The 14,333-nt window shown below is 34.5% G+C and overlaps 2 protein-coding genes across 3 annotated transcripts in view; one reads left to right on the forward strand and one right to left on the reverse strand.

The window, feature by feature from the left end:
- On the forward strand, window positions 1-11,542 carry LOC109029597 (uncharacterized). Of its 2 annotated transcripts, none has more exons than XM_019040116.2 (3): window positions 1-139; window positions 911-1,003; window positions 2,220-11,542. In XM_019040116.2, the coding sequence occupies exons 2-3, from the start codon at window positions 991-993 to the stop codon at window positions 3,203-3,205; spliced, it is 999 nt and encodes a 332-aa protein (XP_018895661.2). In that variant the 5' UTR covers window positions 1-139; window positions 911-990; the 3' UTR covers window positions 3,206-11,542. The 2 variants fall into 2 exon arrangements, with proteins under 2 accessions (XP_018895661.2, XP_072158555.1); XM_072302454.1 differs by lacking the exon at window positions 1-139 and adding an exon at window positions 439-625.
- The window catches only part of LOC109029598 (uncharacterized), a 22,147-nt gene continuing 17,653 nt past the window's right edge, over window positions 9,840-14,333 (reverse strand). The window contains exons 13-15 of the mRNA XM_019040117.2: window positions 12,543-12,604; window positions 12,121-12,238; window positions 9,840-11,541 (exon numbers count right to left, since the gene is read on the reverse strand). Of these exons, the coding sequence (XP_018895662.2) occupies window positions 11,456-11,541; window positions 12,121-12,238; window positions 12,543-12,604 (266 nt within the window). The 3' untranslated portion in view covers window positions 9,840-11,455. The remainder of the gene's footprint in view (window positions 11,542-12,120; window positions 12,239-12,542; window positions 12,605-14,333) is intronic.

Below are 14,333 nucleotides of genomic sequence, written 5' to 3' on the forward strand. Positions count from 1 at the left end.
ACATTTCTCGTACATACAGTTGGTATTAGCTTATTGATCACTTGCTACAACAACGAAATTCTTATCACTAAAACGAATGTATTCTTGCAGATAACGAGATAAGTTCGTGAAAGATCACCCAAAATCCTGGTAGGATGAGGTAAATATTTCTTAAATACACTTAATTGCTGCATCTAGAATATATTTTCATCAGTTCTCAAATGAAACATTGACATTTTCTGGTACTTACCTCTGATATTGTCCAGAGAGACCATTGCTTATAACAACTCCGAAAGAATTTGCTCAGTTATCACTTATCAGCCTCTTCAAAATACCAGATTTTACTTTATCGCATTTAATAAGAATAGAATTCCTTCTTTCCTGTAATTTCATTTAATTCTTTGACAGGATCGGTATTTCCAAGCCCAGCATTATCACAAGTATTACAGGTTATGTTTTCTGCCATGGCTGGAATTATCGATTCCCCATCTATTTTATAGAGATCTGTTTGAGTTCATTCCTCCCAATACATCCTCTTTCATGACTCCTCTCAATTTTATTGCCTATCCAACTTGATAGGAATCAATCTTATCAACTTTCTGGACATTACTACGCAGAAAGCAGAGGTTCAAACTCAATATAACCTGTAAGTAAAGATTGACCCACCGAATGTATAAATTTAATTTAATACACGATTAAGCAGATTTGTTGCACATAATGTGTAAAGTGTGCTTGTCAACCTCAAGAATATTCCAGCATGTGCAAGGAAGTGAGAGGTTTGATTCAAAGGGATAAATTCTTATTTCAGTACTTAGCACAAATTTGTATTATTTATTTCTAAAAAATGTTGGATGCTAAATTGTATGAATCACCAAAAGAACCCCTTCTCATCCTGTTTTTTTTAACCCAGCGTCAATTTTGTTTGCTTCAGAGTCAACTTCAACAACTGGTAGTGTAAATCTCTGGATCATCATAGTCTTGGTTAGTTGGTGCTTTGATGTTGTTTCAGTGATGTCATTAAATGGTAAGTGATTTTGTTTCTACCGAAATTTATTTCAATTCTGGTACAAGACCTTTATCACTGTTAATAGCACTAAAAACATTGACAGTGAAAAGAAGGAAAGTTCATCATGCACTTTTAACACCAGGGAAACAGTCTGCAAAAGAGTGTTGGTACTTACTTATCTAGAATGACTGGAGTATGTACCTAATTTGTACTCAATTTGATGAACGAGGTCTGAAAATTTCCGCTTATACAGAAAAGGACCCAAAATTAACTGACTGAACTTCACCAAGGCTGCCAGTTTATTTTGATGTACCACTTTATTTTCCTCAACTCCTGATGGATTCTTTGAATTTTTGAAGCGATGGATAACAGTCTTTGATGACCTCTCCTGAGGATTCATTCATTCTTCTATTGTATATCTGGACTCAAAAATGTTTGCTGTTAATCCAAATATGGACCTAAAAACTTGTTGCATTTTTTCCAGTATGGATCTCTCTATTTGAGATCTCAAGTTACAATGATGCACCACGCTAAATTACAACCTTTAAAACCCATCCAAAAATGATTTATGGTGGCTTTAATAAAGCGTATTTTTTTCGCTGCATTAGTTTTCCAGGGCTTGTTTTTTTTCTCCTGTGTGTTTTATAATGCAGTAATTCATTCATCGTGAATGACATCCGTTAACATCAGGTAATGATCGCAAGTTATGGTTTTCACAACACTAAAGAACCCCCATCGGAAGCTATCGAGACGATTACCTAAGCTTGCCGAGAAAAGAATATGGAAAGATCTCAATCAGAGAGGCTGATACAGTTGCCTGAGGTGAAATGTGAACTAATTGGTTCGAAAGTTGGAGGCGTTGTCTCTCCAGAACTCAGACGATAAGAACCTAATATCTAAGCTGACTGTTCATTATTGTATTTTCTTGTGAGATCAGTTTATCTTTGAAAGAGGGTATTATCCAAATCATCACAAAATTTGGGTAACAACTCATGACAGCTCAAAATGTAAAAAGAGTGAGGGGTACACAAAATGGCTGACTTGAGGCAAATCTTGGGTGTTTATGTTTTTTTACAAAAAATGCCTTTTTTTTTTCTTCCACACCAAATTGGGAAATTTTCTTGGCCAAATTTGTCCCATTTTGCTCCACTTTATCAGTTTTGAGTTCTCCTGATACTAATTAGCATTTGCATTTTTATAAAATTTAACTAATTTCAAATTTTTCTTTTTGCAGACCTCTCTTTGAATTGCAGCGAATGCAAGAAACATTTTACATCTGCAGCTCTTCTCCTTCAGCACTATGCACAGCACATCATCTTTAGCTACAGCGATGCTGCCAAGTCGCTGCGAGCTGAGCGGAAACGCAAGCGAAAAGAGAAACAAGCGGAGGACGAAAAATTGGAAACGGGACAAAACGTAAGTTCCCCTACCTCCTGCAGTAATTCCAGTACCAGCGCAAAATCCATCTCTCCAACACACGGAGTGGAGGCTAAGTATCTGCCACAAGAACAGAACAACAATGAGCTTAACGACAATTATTCGACAAGCCTACCGACTCCAGAACCACTGAACCTGGTTAAATTTGATCTTCAACAGTGCCTAGAAAACAAAGTCACAAAAGAGGAAAACGATTCAGACATGGAGCAAGGGTTCCCTGTTAAAATTGAAAGTGTATTAGATATTAAAGAAGAATATTGTGATCAGCCTGATGATGATGGCAGCTCCTCCGGGAGAAATGACTCTGGTGATAGAAACGAAAGTGAAGATTTTAATCCTTTGAAGTTTTGTATGATTACAATGGAAGAAGATAACAGTGCCATTAAAACCTCAGAGGAGTCCTCACATATTTTGGTCATGCCAGAGTTACAATTGAATGATGTTACTGTGTACAGAAAACTAGCCCCCAAACCCGTTGAGAAAAGTAAATTTGTCACTGAAAAAAGAGGTAAAAGCACGCGCAAATACCCGTGTCACCTGTGTGAAAAAGTGTTTGGCTGGTCAACAGATCTCAAAAGGCATGTCTTGATTCACACGGGTGAACGGCCGTTCAAGTGCAAAGTTTGTCTTGCTTCATTCACCCGGAATTTCCTATTACAAAAACACCAGTCAAAAATTCACCCCTGCTCCAAGCCGATTGTAAAAGATATAAATGATATAAATGAAAAAGATTCACCGCCGCCATTTAGAGTAGTTGATCTGCCACAAGTGTTAAAAATCTAGCTCTTTTTGGCAGTGGCAAATAGTAACCAGTTTTCAATCCTAATGTGCGTTGACGGAGCGTTCGAATAATCAAAGTGCATTTGGGAAGTTTATAGTTTTTATTTTAAAGTAATATCCTGCCCCTGACTTTTCATGTGTGTGCAATATTTGTTCCTATTGTTATTTTGCTTGGAAACAAACGCGAAGCTCGTTATGGAAAAAATTCAACATTTTTCGATATTTATTTTTGTAGAATTCCCCATTTTTCTCATCTGACAATTATTGCAGGAGGATATTCTGTTAAAGCAAAGTGTCATCTGTAAAATTCTTGGTTATATGTAGGAAGAATTAGCCTTCTCTCCAGTTGTTAAGGTTCCAAGGTTATGGCTAGAAATTCTAAATTTTTGCATACATAAATCCAAATTTTCTATGTTATGCAGATCTTAATCACTCCTTCAGAGTAGGGGTATACTTAATTCAAGAAGATCTCTTTTCTTCTACTTTTCTGGTTAAAAATCGTTGTTTTGGTAATTTCTAAATTTTCTGGTACTTTTTACAGTTTTCTTTCTTGTACTTAATTGTTGAGAATTTCACTTTAGAGGAAAGTTGTCAATGAAAAACTTTGAGGAAGCCAGGTTAATTCTGCCGGATTTTTTCCCCCTTCGATCCAATCCTTCATCAGGAAAGCCACTCGTCCTACACACTGATTATTCCACATTGACAGCACTCTTTTTGATGATGCATACATCTCCTTTTGCAATGTTTTAAGTTTTTAGCTGCTTATACTTTAATGAATGACTTTCAATGAATGTAACTGATCTGAGGTCGGTGCCCTCTTTTCCACATTCCATTGCAAAGAAACCTCGGAGAATATAATGCATGAATCAGTTTAAATACTGTTGAAAAAATAAAATGTGAACAGAAACATCCCAAATAGTTCCATAGACTTCAGTTTAGTTTTTCACCCCCTGTTTGATTTTTAAATAATTTAGAAATTCTAATACTTCCTTTCCAAGACCGTTCAACAATTTTGAAATTAACACCAGTATGCTGGCAATTGAAATTATGTATTTGTCTGATGGACAAGGCTAGACAAGTCTCTTTTGGCTTACCGTCTGTGTATGAAGTGCTTTGCTGCTGTTATGTACTGCAGCTCAGCAATTTTTAACTGGTTTACTAGAATGATTCATGAATTTAACACCTTTTTTGAACAGAGGGAGTGACTAAATTATTAATGATACACATCTATAGTTTCCTTCTTCTAGTCATCCGTAAGTATGAAAATGTTTCCTGTTATGTTTCTCTGCTGTATTTTTATGTTTTTACTGTTAACATTTTGTTCTTCCAATTTTTGACACTGTAACAATAATTATCTGCCGATTAATGTTTTGCCTGTGTAATCTATGTGATTGAAGATGTACTTAACAAAATTTTAAAATTCTGAAGCTCTACGTTTTAGCTTTCTATAAGCTTGCATTTTTTACTTCAGCACCTATTGAGCTGAGCTCATCGGAAAATCAAAGTATAATTTTTCTAGCATTCAGGGAGTCAAGTATTATGCATTTTATTTGTAGGTAATCAAATCTATAAGGGAATTTTAAAAAAAAAAGATTAATTCAGGGTGTCTACAAGTTCGGAATTTCCGGAAAGTCTGATTTTGAAAGCCCAGTCCGGAAGTACTGAAAATGTGCAGCAATTCCGCTATAAGGTCCGGAATTTTTCGTTTTTGTCGCAATTTGAGAGAGAAATTCGTCATAAATGGAGGTACTGAAAAAGTACTGAATTTCTCGGGAATGTATTGAAAAAGTACTATAAACGTACTGATTTTTGGGCAGCTTGTTTTAGTTGACACCCTGTATACATTTTTTAAGGTATCACTTGTGGTAGCAAACTTTTGTCAAATAGTTTTAGTCGAGAAATTCTCGTTTGTCAAAGTTTTTCTCTTAGAACAAACTTTTATTTTAACTTAAAATTGAATACGTATTATTTTAGTTGGCATTCTTTGTAGGAACAAAATTACTTCAATATATTTTTGATTAGGAGTTCTTGGATCATATCTCTCGCTAAACCTCCCTGTTTCATGAGGAATAAACATTTCCTAACTTTTTTCGAAAGAAAATAGAGTAATTGATAAAAAGAAGCTTTGTAAATTATTAGAAAATTTAACTCTAGGTATTACTCTTGCCCAAGTTTAGTGTTTGCTAAATCACCTCTGCACCTTGCATTTTCATATACAGATCAAGAGAGCTGTTTGCCTCGAATGCATGTGTCAAAATGCTTTAACATGTGATATTAAATTGCGAAGAGAAATAATTGTTTCTCAGTTTTGAGCAGTGTCTCAATGGACATGGTGCAGCTCAATCAGGGCCGCAAATTTTTCTAATATGCATATTTTTACTTTCTCGCTCCCCTAGTTTTTATTGATTTTTATTTATATAAAAAAAAACTTTCATTCTGTAGGTCGTTCCTGTATCCCTGAAATAAAGTAAACTTTATCCCATTATTTTAAATACTGCAACTGTAAAGAGTGAAAAATATGTTTAATCAAAAAAAAATGTATCAAAAAATATTTGCATTTTATTTTGATTTTTTTTTTTTTTAAAATTGATTTTTCACACAGTGAGACAATACTTAGATATTTTCCTCATACTTTCTTGATCAAAATGACAGATGTTACCCTTCTGATTATCGGATGTGAAGCTTTTTTAAGCTGATAAAAGTTCATCTGCACTACCTTTTTGTAGACATTTGGTGAAAATCTGATAACTGTCCTTGACAAATTCCAAGTCACTTAAACCTATCAGATCAGTGATCGAGTACCGAATTTTGTAATAACATAGATGAGCACTGTTCTTAGAATTTTTTAAGTTTCACACGTGATACTCCATCAAGCCTTGCCTGTTTTTTGGACCATCTTATCATGCTCAACTCACAAGGTCATCCTGAAATATTGATTGCAATAGGGACTCTCGTAGTGAGACTGAATAATACTAAGTCATTAAAAACATGTGGAAACTTTTGAGGGTTCGATCCCCGTTGCTTGTAACATCATTGTGGCTCATTAGTTCTTTCTGTTTTCATTCTACGCCTGACAAGGATATGTGTCATTTTGATCAATAGGACTGGGAAGCAACTGTTTATTCTTGAGTCTGGTTTTAGTTGTATATTTGTATCAATTCAGAGATCTAGGGATTTTTGCTGCCCTGATTTAATCATAAAATTAGTTGATGCGTATGTTCCGAATGTTTTAGGTACTATGGATGCACCTCACCTACCTTTCCCTATCCTTTTTCTAGTCATGTAAGGACTAATGAAATGGTGGTTAAAATTTTAAGTGTAACCGAGACAATAATAAGTTTTATTAATATTTGTTGTATATTTTACCAATTCATACTTATGTGAACATCTGTTTGATCAAACCTTTATACCTGATCTCTCAGTGTTTTTTCTTTAGACAGACGATCTGTGGTTCTCTATTTAAGGTTCAATAAACCGGGTATTGTGACATACCTACTTTTGAAATAGAGGGTCCTCTATTCCTGACCAAATTAAAATTGTTTAATGAATTAGCGAGACCATACGAAAGAAAAAGAAGAGAAAACCCTTGTTCAGAACTCGCAGAAAAACTTAACTTGATGGTGTGTGCTTTGTAGCAAGCAATTTCTGTATTGTTGGCAAAAATAAAAAAGATGCGCATGTCTGACTGCAACATCGCCATCATCCTCCATGTTTTATCTTTTTTCATCAAAGCTCAATATTTTTTCTGAACATTTTTTCACTCGTGCAAATATATTTGCAGAAAATTCTTAAAAAAAATAAAACGGCATTTGAGCTTTTTGAAATATTTCATTGGAGGTGCGTATTTTTCTTTTGTAACCATTGATATATACCTTGCTCTTTTACCTATGAAACGGAGAAAGAGGAATAGATCTTTCCAGTTGTTACTTAAATCGTTTAATGTAGTTGTGAAGTGTTTAATCTTAGAATTTAAAATTTTGATGTACCACCATTCAAGTGAGACCACCCTAAGCAAGTCTCATAAATTTTAAACTTTAAAGCAATGTTAGCTGCATCAAGCAAAGTTTTGTGAATTGTGCTAAATTATTTTTGCTCTGTCCCTTTCAAATTTTGCAAAGTTACAATGTGGTCTCATTTGTGAAATCCCTTATTCATTTTATTTTGATTTAAGCTTCCAAAGCATTATGAGCTGTACAAAGCTGTTCCGAAGCTGTACTAAAGTTTGGGTTGTCTCGAACATTTAGTTTGCTCTTTTTTGTTTTATTTTGTTCAGTTCATTTTTTTGTTATGAATGTTTACAAGGCAGGGTGCCATTCAATCCAGTTATCAAGGAATCAATTCGAGTATCTGAAAAACTCTACACTTCTAGACTTGTGTACCTATTTTACAAAGGAAGTTTGTAAAGCAATGGATACTTGGTAGCATTTATTTACGTTAATGTAGAAGAAATTCAAGGAAAATGGATGGTAAACAACTTGCAAACAAACTAGAAAACTTTGCAAAAGCTCAAGCGACAATTGAGCCAATATTTTCCTCAAAGGCCCACTTACGAAAACCCAAGTTTCAAGAAAAAAAAAAGTTTTTGAAAAGGAAGAAAATGTTTGAGGGCTCGAAAGATTAAGCGTACGCCAAATGGCACAGTTTTTCTCGAAATTTGGGATTGGGTGGCCTTCTAGAAAACCGATTTTTGATTTGTAGAACAGGAATGATCAACATTTGAAGGTCTAAAAGCTGTCTAGAAGTTTTTGAATTTTGTAAAAATTTGCAGTCTCAACAAAATCCCAACGCAACTAGTTCCCCTCTCATTCTTACTGCCTTTCAATACTGTGTGAATGGTTACATCGAACATTTTATCTGAACCAATTTTTTTTTTTTTTTTTAGTTATAGTTATGGAAAATTCATGTTAATGAAGTTTTCAAGTACCTCTCGAAACATTGTAAGTTCCACTGTCTTCCCCTCATGTTATTAATCTCTCAGCCAAATTAGAATTTGATTCATTTTAATTATTAATAATTTATTATGTGTCGATGAGAAAATTTGCTGCATAAGCAAGAGAAATTTTCTGAAGTCGAGTTTTGATTCCTAACATTTCATTATTTTTCTGCAAATTGTTGAGTACTAATCGATAAAACAACCCTGTGAAACATGAAATTCATCCATTGGAGACACCACATAGTTGGGATGCTTCCAAGCATTGTGTACCGTACTTTTATAATTATTTTTTTACCCTGCTCTCCTTGTAAGGGAAATCCGTATACCCTTGTCGGTTTTTTCATGAAAAGTGGTCCAAAAATTTTTCCTTCTCCCTAAAATCTCATACGTTTTATTTTTGGAGTATATCATGTAATGTTTTAACCCCCTAAAGCTAGATTCATTCCCCTGCAAGTGCGTTACATAATCTGGACCTAGTTTAACAAAAAGGAACCAAGCCACATCAGCTATTGCCAAGTTTAACTGGGCATTTAAATTTTTTACCAGAGAACGTTTGTTTGGATTTCTTTTCAAATTTTAAGGAATTTGCTTTTTACCATGGAGAATTTTCACTGAAATTTGCACGAAAATCCGCACAACCGTTTTCATGTAAATAATTAAATTGCCCAATTAAATTTGGCAATGGCTGATGTGGCTTGGTTCCTTTCTGTTTAACACGGTCCATCCTTGAACGCTCCTTAACTACAAATTGTGTTCACTTTTCAAGAGACTTAAAATTTTCAGTGAGGAAAGAGTCGAACTTGACTTCCTTGCCCCAAATTTTCAGTGACAGCCATTAATTCCTCTCTGTACTTAGATCCGGTGATGCGTTTTATATTTTTGTATGATAAAAGTGTATAAATTTAAAAAATGTCATGCAGCGTAGTAAACTGCTGGTTCTGTTGGGACTACCTCCTTGTCAGTGATTTTTGTGGATGCTTCTATGTTACTTAAGAATCTATGATATGTAATTTGTGACAATAATGTTTGTAAATTATCTGAAGACAATAATTTTCATATTTTTTGCTTTGAATGCATATGTTCAAGATCCCACAAGATTTGATGTTTAATTTTAGGTCTTTTTTTGTTGTAGTTTGTTCTAGCATGTTGTTTTCTACTTATACTTGTCAAATATAAATTTTGGGCAATTTAATGTTTTCTCTCATCAAGAAGTTTGGATCCCAAGATGATAAATCCCAAATTTGGTTGTCAAATGGGTGTTAAACTGTGTCAATGCGGTCAAAAATTTGGGCTAACTTTAAATTCCTTGCTTTGAAGAAAAGCCTCTGCACATAATTTAAGGAATTAGTGCCTCTCTATAATAATAAATAAATAAATGGAAGACATATATGAACTGTCAAGCCCGATTTTAAATCTTTTAATGTATTTTTTTTTATTGTTGACAACTGATTTTGAAACTAAATTGCAAGAGCTGCTGCTTTTTTCCCCTATGCAGCTCTAGTTTTATTCCGATTTTTGACCAAATTAATGTGATTTTTCAAAAGAACTGAATCGTGTGATGATTACATCAACAGTTCTGGTCGTTGACTGGATGAACTGGTCCTATAATAGCATTTTTAATAATAGTACACCTTTTTATGGATTATTCAGGTGATGAAGGGATAAAAGAGGGGGGGGGGGAGGAACAGTAAAAACTCAGTTAAGTATTTTTATCTCAAATTTTGTTCTAGATCTTCATTGAAAGAGACATATTAGCTCTTCTTTTCGTACAACAAGCAAAACAACAAATTTCATCTACCTAAAGAACAATTTTTTAGGTACAATATTTTTACAAGTATTCATAAATTGAATTCACATATTGAATCACCGCAAGAATTTTTGACCTGTATGAAAGTTAACATGTTCGAAATTGGCTAACATTCAAACTAATTTCTTTTTTAGAAACACCTTTGCAATGACTGATTTTTTAGAGCGCAAATGAGCTGGATAGTGAACGCATTCTTTCTTAAAATGTTGTGTCTGATAAGAGTTTAAAGATGGAGCTTAAGTACATGGTCGAATTCAGTGACAGCTATACAAACTTAATTGGTTAGTGTCAACCAATTGACATGAAATTTAACTTCACCCTGTCAGGTGTAAAATTGGTATTTAAAAATGCAAAAATCAGCAATTTTGAACACTAACCAATAATTCTGAACTCATTTCTTGCCGCTGAAAGTAAAAATACTAAGCATTCACAATTAGTTTCCTGCGGAAACAAGAAGAAAATTTAGTTACAATCATTTCATATTGTTAAGTTGTAGTTATCAAAATCACAAAGATATTAAAGTGCATGGATTGAAGAGATTATATGTTCAACCGACGAATTGTTTGAAAAACAATTTGTCGACTAATTGCGAAAAATGCGGCTCTCATGTGCACCATTTCAAAGGTTCTGACACTGACATATTTTCCTCAAGGAAGACAATTAGAAATGCTTCCTTGCATTTTTGTATGGTGCTTTAGTGTGAAAGAGGAAAATTCACGACTTTTAATAGAAACTGTTGATTAGATTTCCTTCAAAAATAAAACAAGAAAGGCTTACGATGTCATGATCTGAGACTCGCATTTTTCAACTTATGTTATCGAATTAAAACTGATTGTGTTACAAATAGGTCTACATTTAAGTTTATAAGACCTTTCAGGCCTTAAACCACAAAATTAAATTCTAAAAATGCAAATATTGCCTGATGGAGATAGTTCTGAGAAAACAATACGGTTAAATGAGTATAAAAAAATACTTTCATGCCATTGCAAACAGAAGTACCTACTCACACCACTTGTGAGTATGGGAGAAAGGCCATCTCTTCAATTTCATGATTCATGCAAGAATATTAATGCTTAAAAAATATTTATTGATGAACGTTCTTGTAAACATGCTTTGAGATATTACAAAAAATTCGTTCTTCAGGAGATGAAGCCGATTGAATACGACCAACTTCATAAAGTAAATTGATTAAGAGGTTAGCGGTTGCCAAAACGAGATGGGGAAGCTCTTTAATTCATTTTCCTTTTGTATTCTTCACTATTCTTGCTGATTAACCCACGCGGACAAAAACTCAAGACAAGAGCATCTCTTTGAAACCCTAAGACAAGGGGTGATGGATATTGGTTACCAAAACCTCCGGCTTACAGTAAGTGAATCATACTTTTGCTTTGAAACAAAAAAAATGAGAATGATATTAACAGGTTGAGAATTGAAAATTAATTAACAGGTAAAAATACATATATTACACAATTGATACAATAATAAAAATAAATACCTAATTTAGGGGAAAATATCACAAGTTTTCAAAAACACTGTCAATGCTCTGCGAGTCTTTCTCTACAATTTCTTCACTATACATTCCTTGGGTATCATCAGCCTCTGAAAAAAAGGATCAAAACAGATAGAACTATAAAAAAGTGTAATTCAAAAAGGAGGGGAAAAACTAGAATTTCATGGGATAGATTTCTGACCATCAAAATTAAATGGACTCAAAATAGTACATTTTTTTTTCTTTCTTTTTTTCTCTCTGAGATATGGACAGTGGAACTACCAGACCGCATATCTTGGTTTGCAACGTTGCAGGCTTCTTGTCATACTTAATTTTTTAAATGGAATACTACTCAACGTCAATTCTTGAAAACTTCTACAATTTTTCTTTCCTGTGCGAAGAATACTGTGAAAACTTTGAGGAGTGATATCGATTTGTTCTCCTTCAAAACAGTAAAGTGAGAGCAGAGATTTTTAAACCCTGCAAACGAGGTACGTGGTCTGGTAATTTCACCGTCAATATTTCCTTGACCAGCTCTTCAACTCTCGAGAGAGAATTAATAATTATTACAAGAAGAAATACCGATTTTTCAGTTTCGGGCTCTGCTTGGAAAACAGCCACTATAATGAGGCATGTTACTCAACATTCAACAACAGATTTCTCACCAAAAAGACTTAGCTAGGACTTACCAAAACATTCCAACGTTTCTTCCAGAGTCACTTCCGTGACAGAGATATTGCTTATATCACATTCATTGACTGTTTCGTTCTCGCAGTTTTCATCTAGTGCTGACTGGTCCAATTTACACTAAAGAGAAAAGAAAAATGTTATTCATACTTATGAATCATCTAAAGTCGGTCAATTTGAATTTTTTGCTTATAAATAGACCAAAATCAAAGAAGTTCAGAGTCGACATTGAAAAGAATATTCATCATTCAGCAAAAAACAAATGTATTTCTATTATTCACCAAGTTGATAGATTTTTCAAAATGTCTCGCGATAGAAGAATTGGTGCTAGATTTTGCAATTTTTTTAGGAACGCTATGTCTTGTGAGTAAATAGATTAAGTAAGGAAAATATTCCTAAAGTTTTGAAAATACATTTTACATACCTCCGATATTACTGTCTCTTCAACCATATGAGATAAGGATGAATCATTTGCAGATTCGGAACCTGAAATAAAAGATAGAATTAATGAGAGATACTCTTGCCTTGACAAAAAGGTTTATTTCTTGTTCAGTGTGTGTACAACTCGAACTAAAAGTCCACCCTCAACACTTTTCCATTTGACTTTGAAAAGTATTCAACTCCAATTAATAACATAAAGACGTTACATAAAGAAGATATATTGATTCAACGACATGCAAAGCCTCGAATCTGATTTATGTGGCAAACAGTGCACATCATGAAAAGGTTAGTAATAAAAAGTGGATAAAATGGTTTATAATTGAATGGCATCAACAACAATATACCATGCGACAATATAGTCCAGTCAATAGGGAGTAAAGTAGAGACAATTTCTGAGGAAACTTTCTGATATACTATTCCTATGTATTTTTCATCGCTGAATCCGAATTTCACATTTGCGAACAAATCTGAGGCGAGCCAAAGCCGCCATCTTGAAAAAATGGCCGAAATTTGCGTTTTTCGGCCGAAAAACCGAAATAACTCGTATATTATTGAAATTAAGGCAAAAGTAGTTATTTTCTAAATTAAAGTACATAAAATTTCCATTAAAAAGAGTCCAAGATGATTAAGATCGGATGATAACTAATGCCGTTACAGCGTTGCAAAGTTTCAGGCAAGTATTGAGGTTGAGCAATTTTCGTAACATTCCCTGCAAAAAGAGAGCTTTCAAGGCAATTAATCATTAAATCGTAATAAGTGTAAGTATGAATTATAAAAGGAGTGCAATTTTGAGTTCTTGACTTTCAAGAACGGCAGAGGGTAAGGAGGGGGGGGGGGTCCGGTATGAGCGCAGCTGCAGGGTCCTCCGTTCCTCCCCCATTTTCATGGCCCGGGTGTGCCCGGTAGGCCTTCGTTCTCCGGGTTAGAAGTTTAATTTGAGTTGTAAACGATGTTATTCCAATGAAACCTATCTTATTGTTTCGGGGCATAACTGCTAATAAAAAATCAGATTAGGAACCTCAACATTTTTTGTCGTACTCTCACCCTTTACCCTTTTGTTGAACTTAGCAGACGGCATGCGAATTCCACATTTTATGATTTGTTTTTTACATTTACACGGTGTGAAGATAAAATTGACGACAAGAATCCTACTTATGTCATAGATGTCCGTTTTTTGCTCCATCGAGTGATTTGGAGACAAAATGAGGCATTTTCATCAAGATGCAACAACCACGTGTCCTACGTAAAATCGAAGTATGTTCCGCTAATTCTGTGATCGTTTTCGGCGGCTATCCCAAGGATATTATAAGATGCAGCACGAAAAGACCTAGAAGATGGCGAAGAGGACAAGCTTCATCAGTGGAAATAAAATTCCATGAAAGTATGGTCCCAGTAACATCACGAGCAAATTTTCTGAAAAACGGCAAAAACAAATCCCGTTTGATCCAAAGTCTCATGAAACGTTTCAGGGCTGAAACCATGTCTGTGTTTCAAGCAGAAAAGGTCACTGACACAATCAAATAGTTTCAAAGGCCTTGGAAACGGCAAAACAGGGCGAAATTGTTGTCATTGTAGGAAAATATATTGATCGTCTTGTCCTCCTTACAGCTCAGTCACGTGACGTCAAAAATGCTTTCCCTCTAAAATCCGGCAAAGGTGAGACTCTTTAAATACTTTCAACCGAGGCAGCCTTCAAAATGAAGCGAAAGCCGAACACGTACTGTTCATTCATGCCATTAGTGGGTGTGACACAATATCACCGCACTCTTCAGAC

The sequence above is a fragment of the Bemisia tabaci genome, chromosome 7, assembly GCF_918797505.1.
Source record: "Bemisia tabaci chromosome 7, PGI_BMITA_v3".
In the NCBI taxonomy this organism is placed as follows: Eukaryota; Metazoa; Arthropoda; class Insecta; order Hemiptera; family Aleyrodidae; genus Bemisia; species Bemisia tabaci.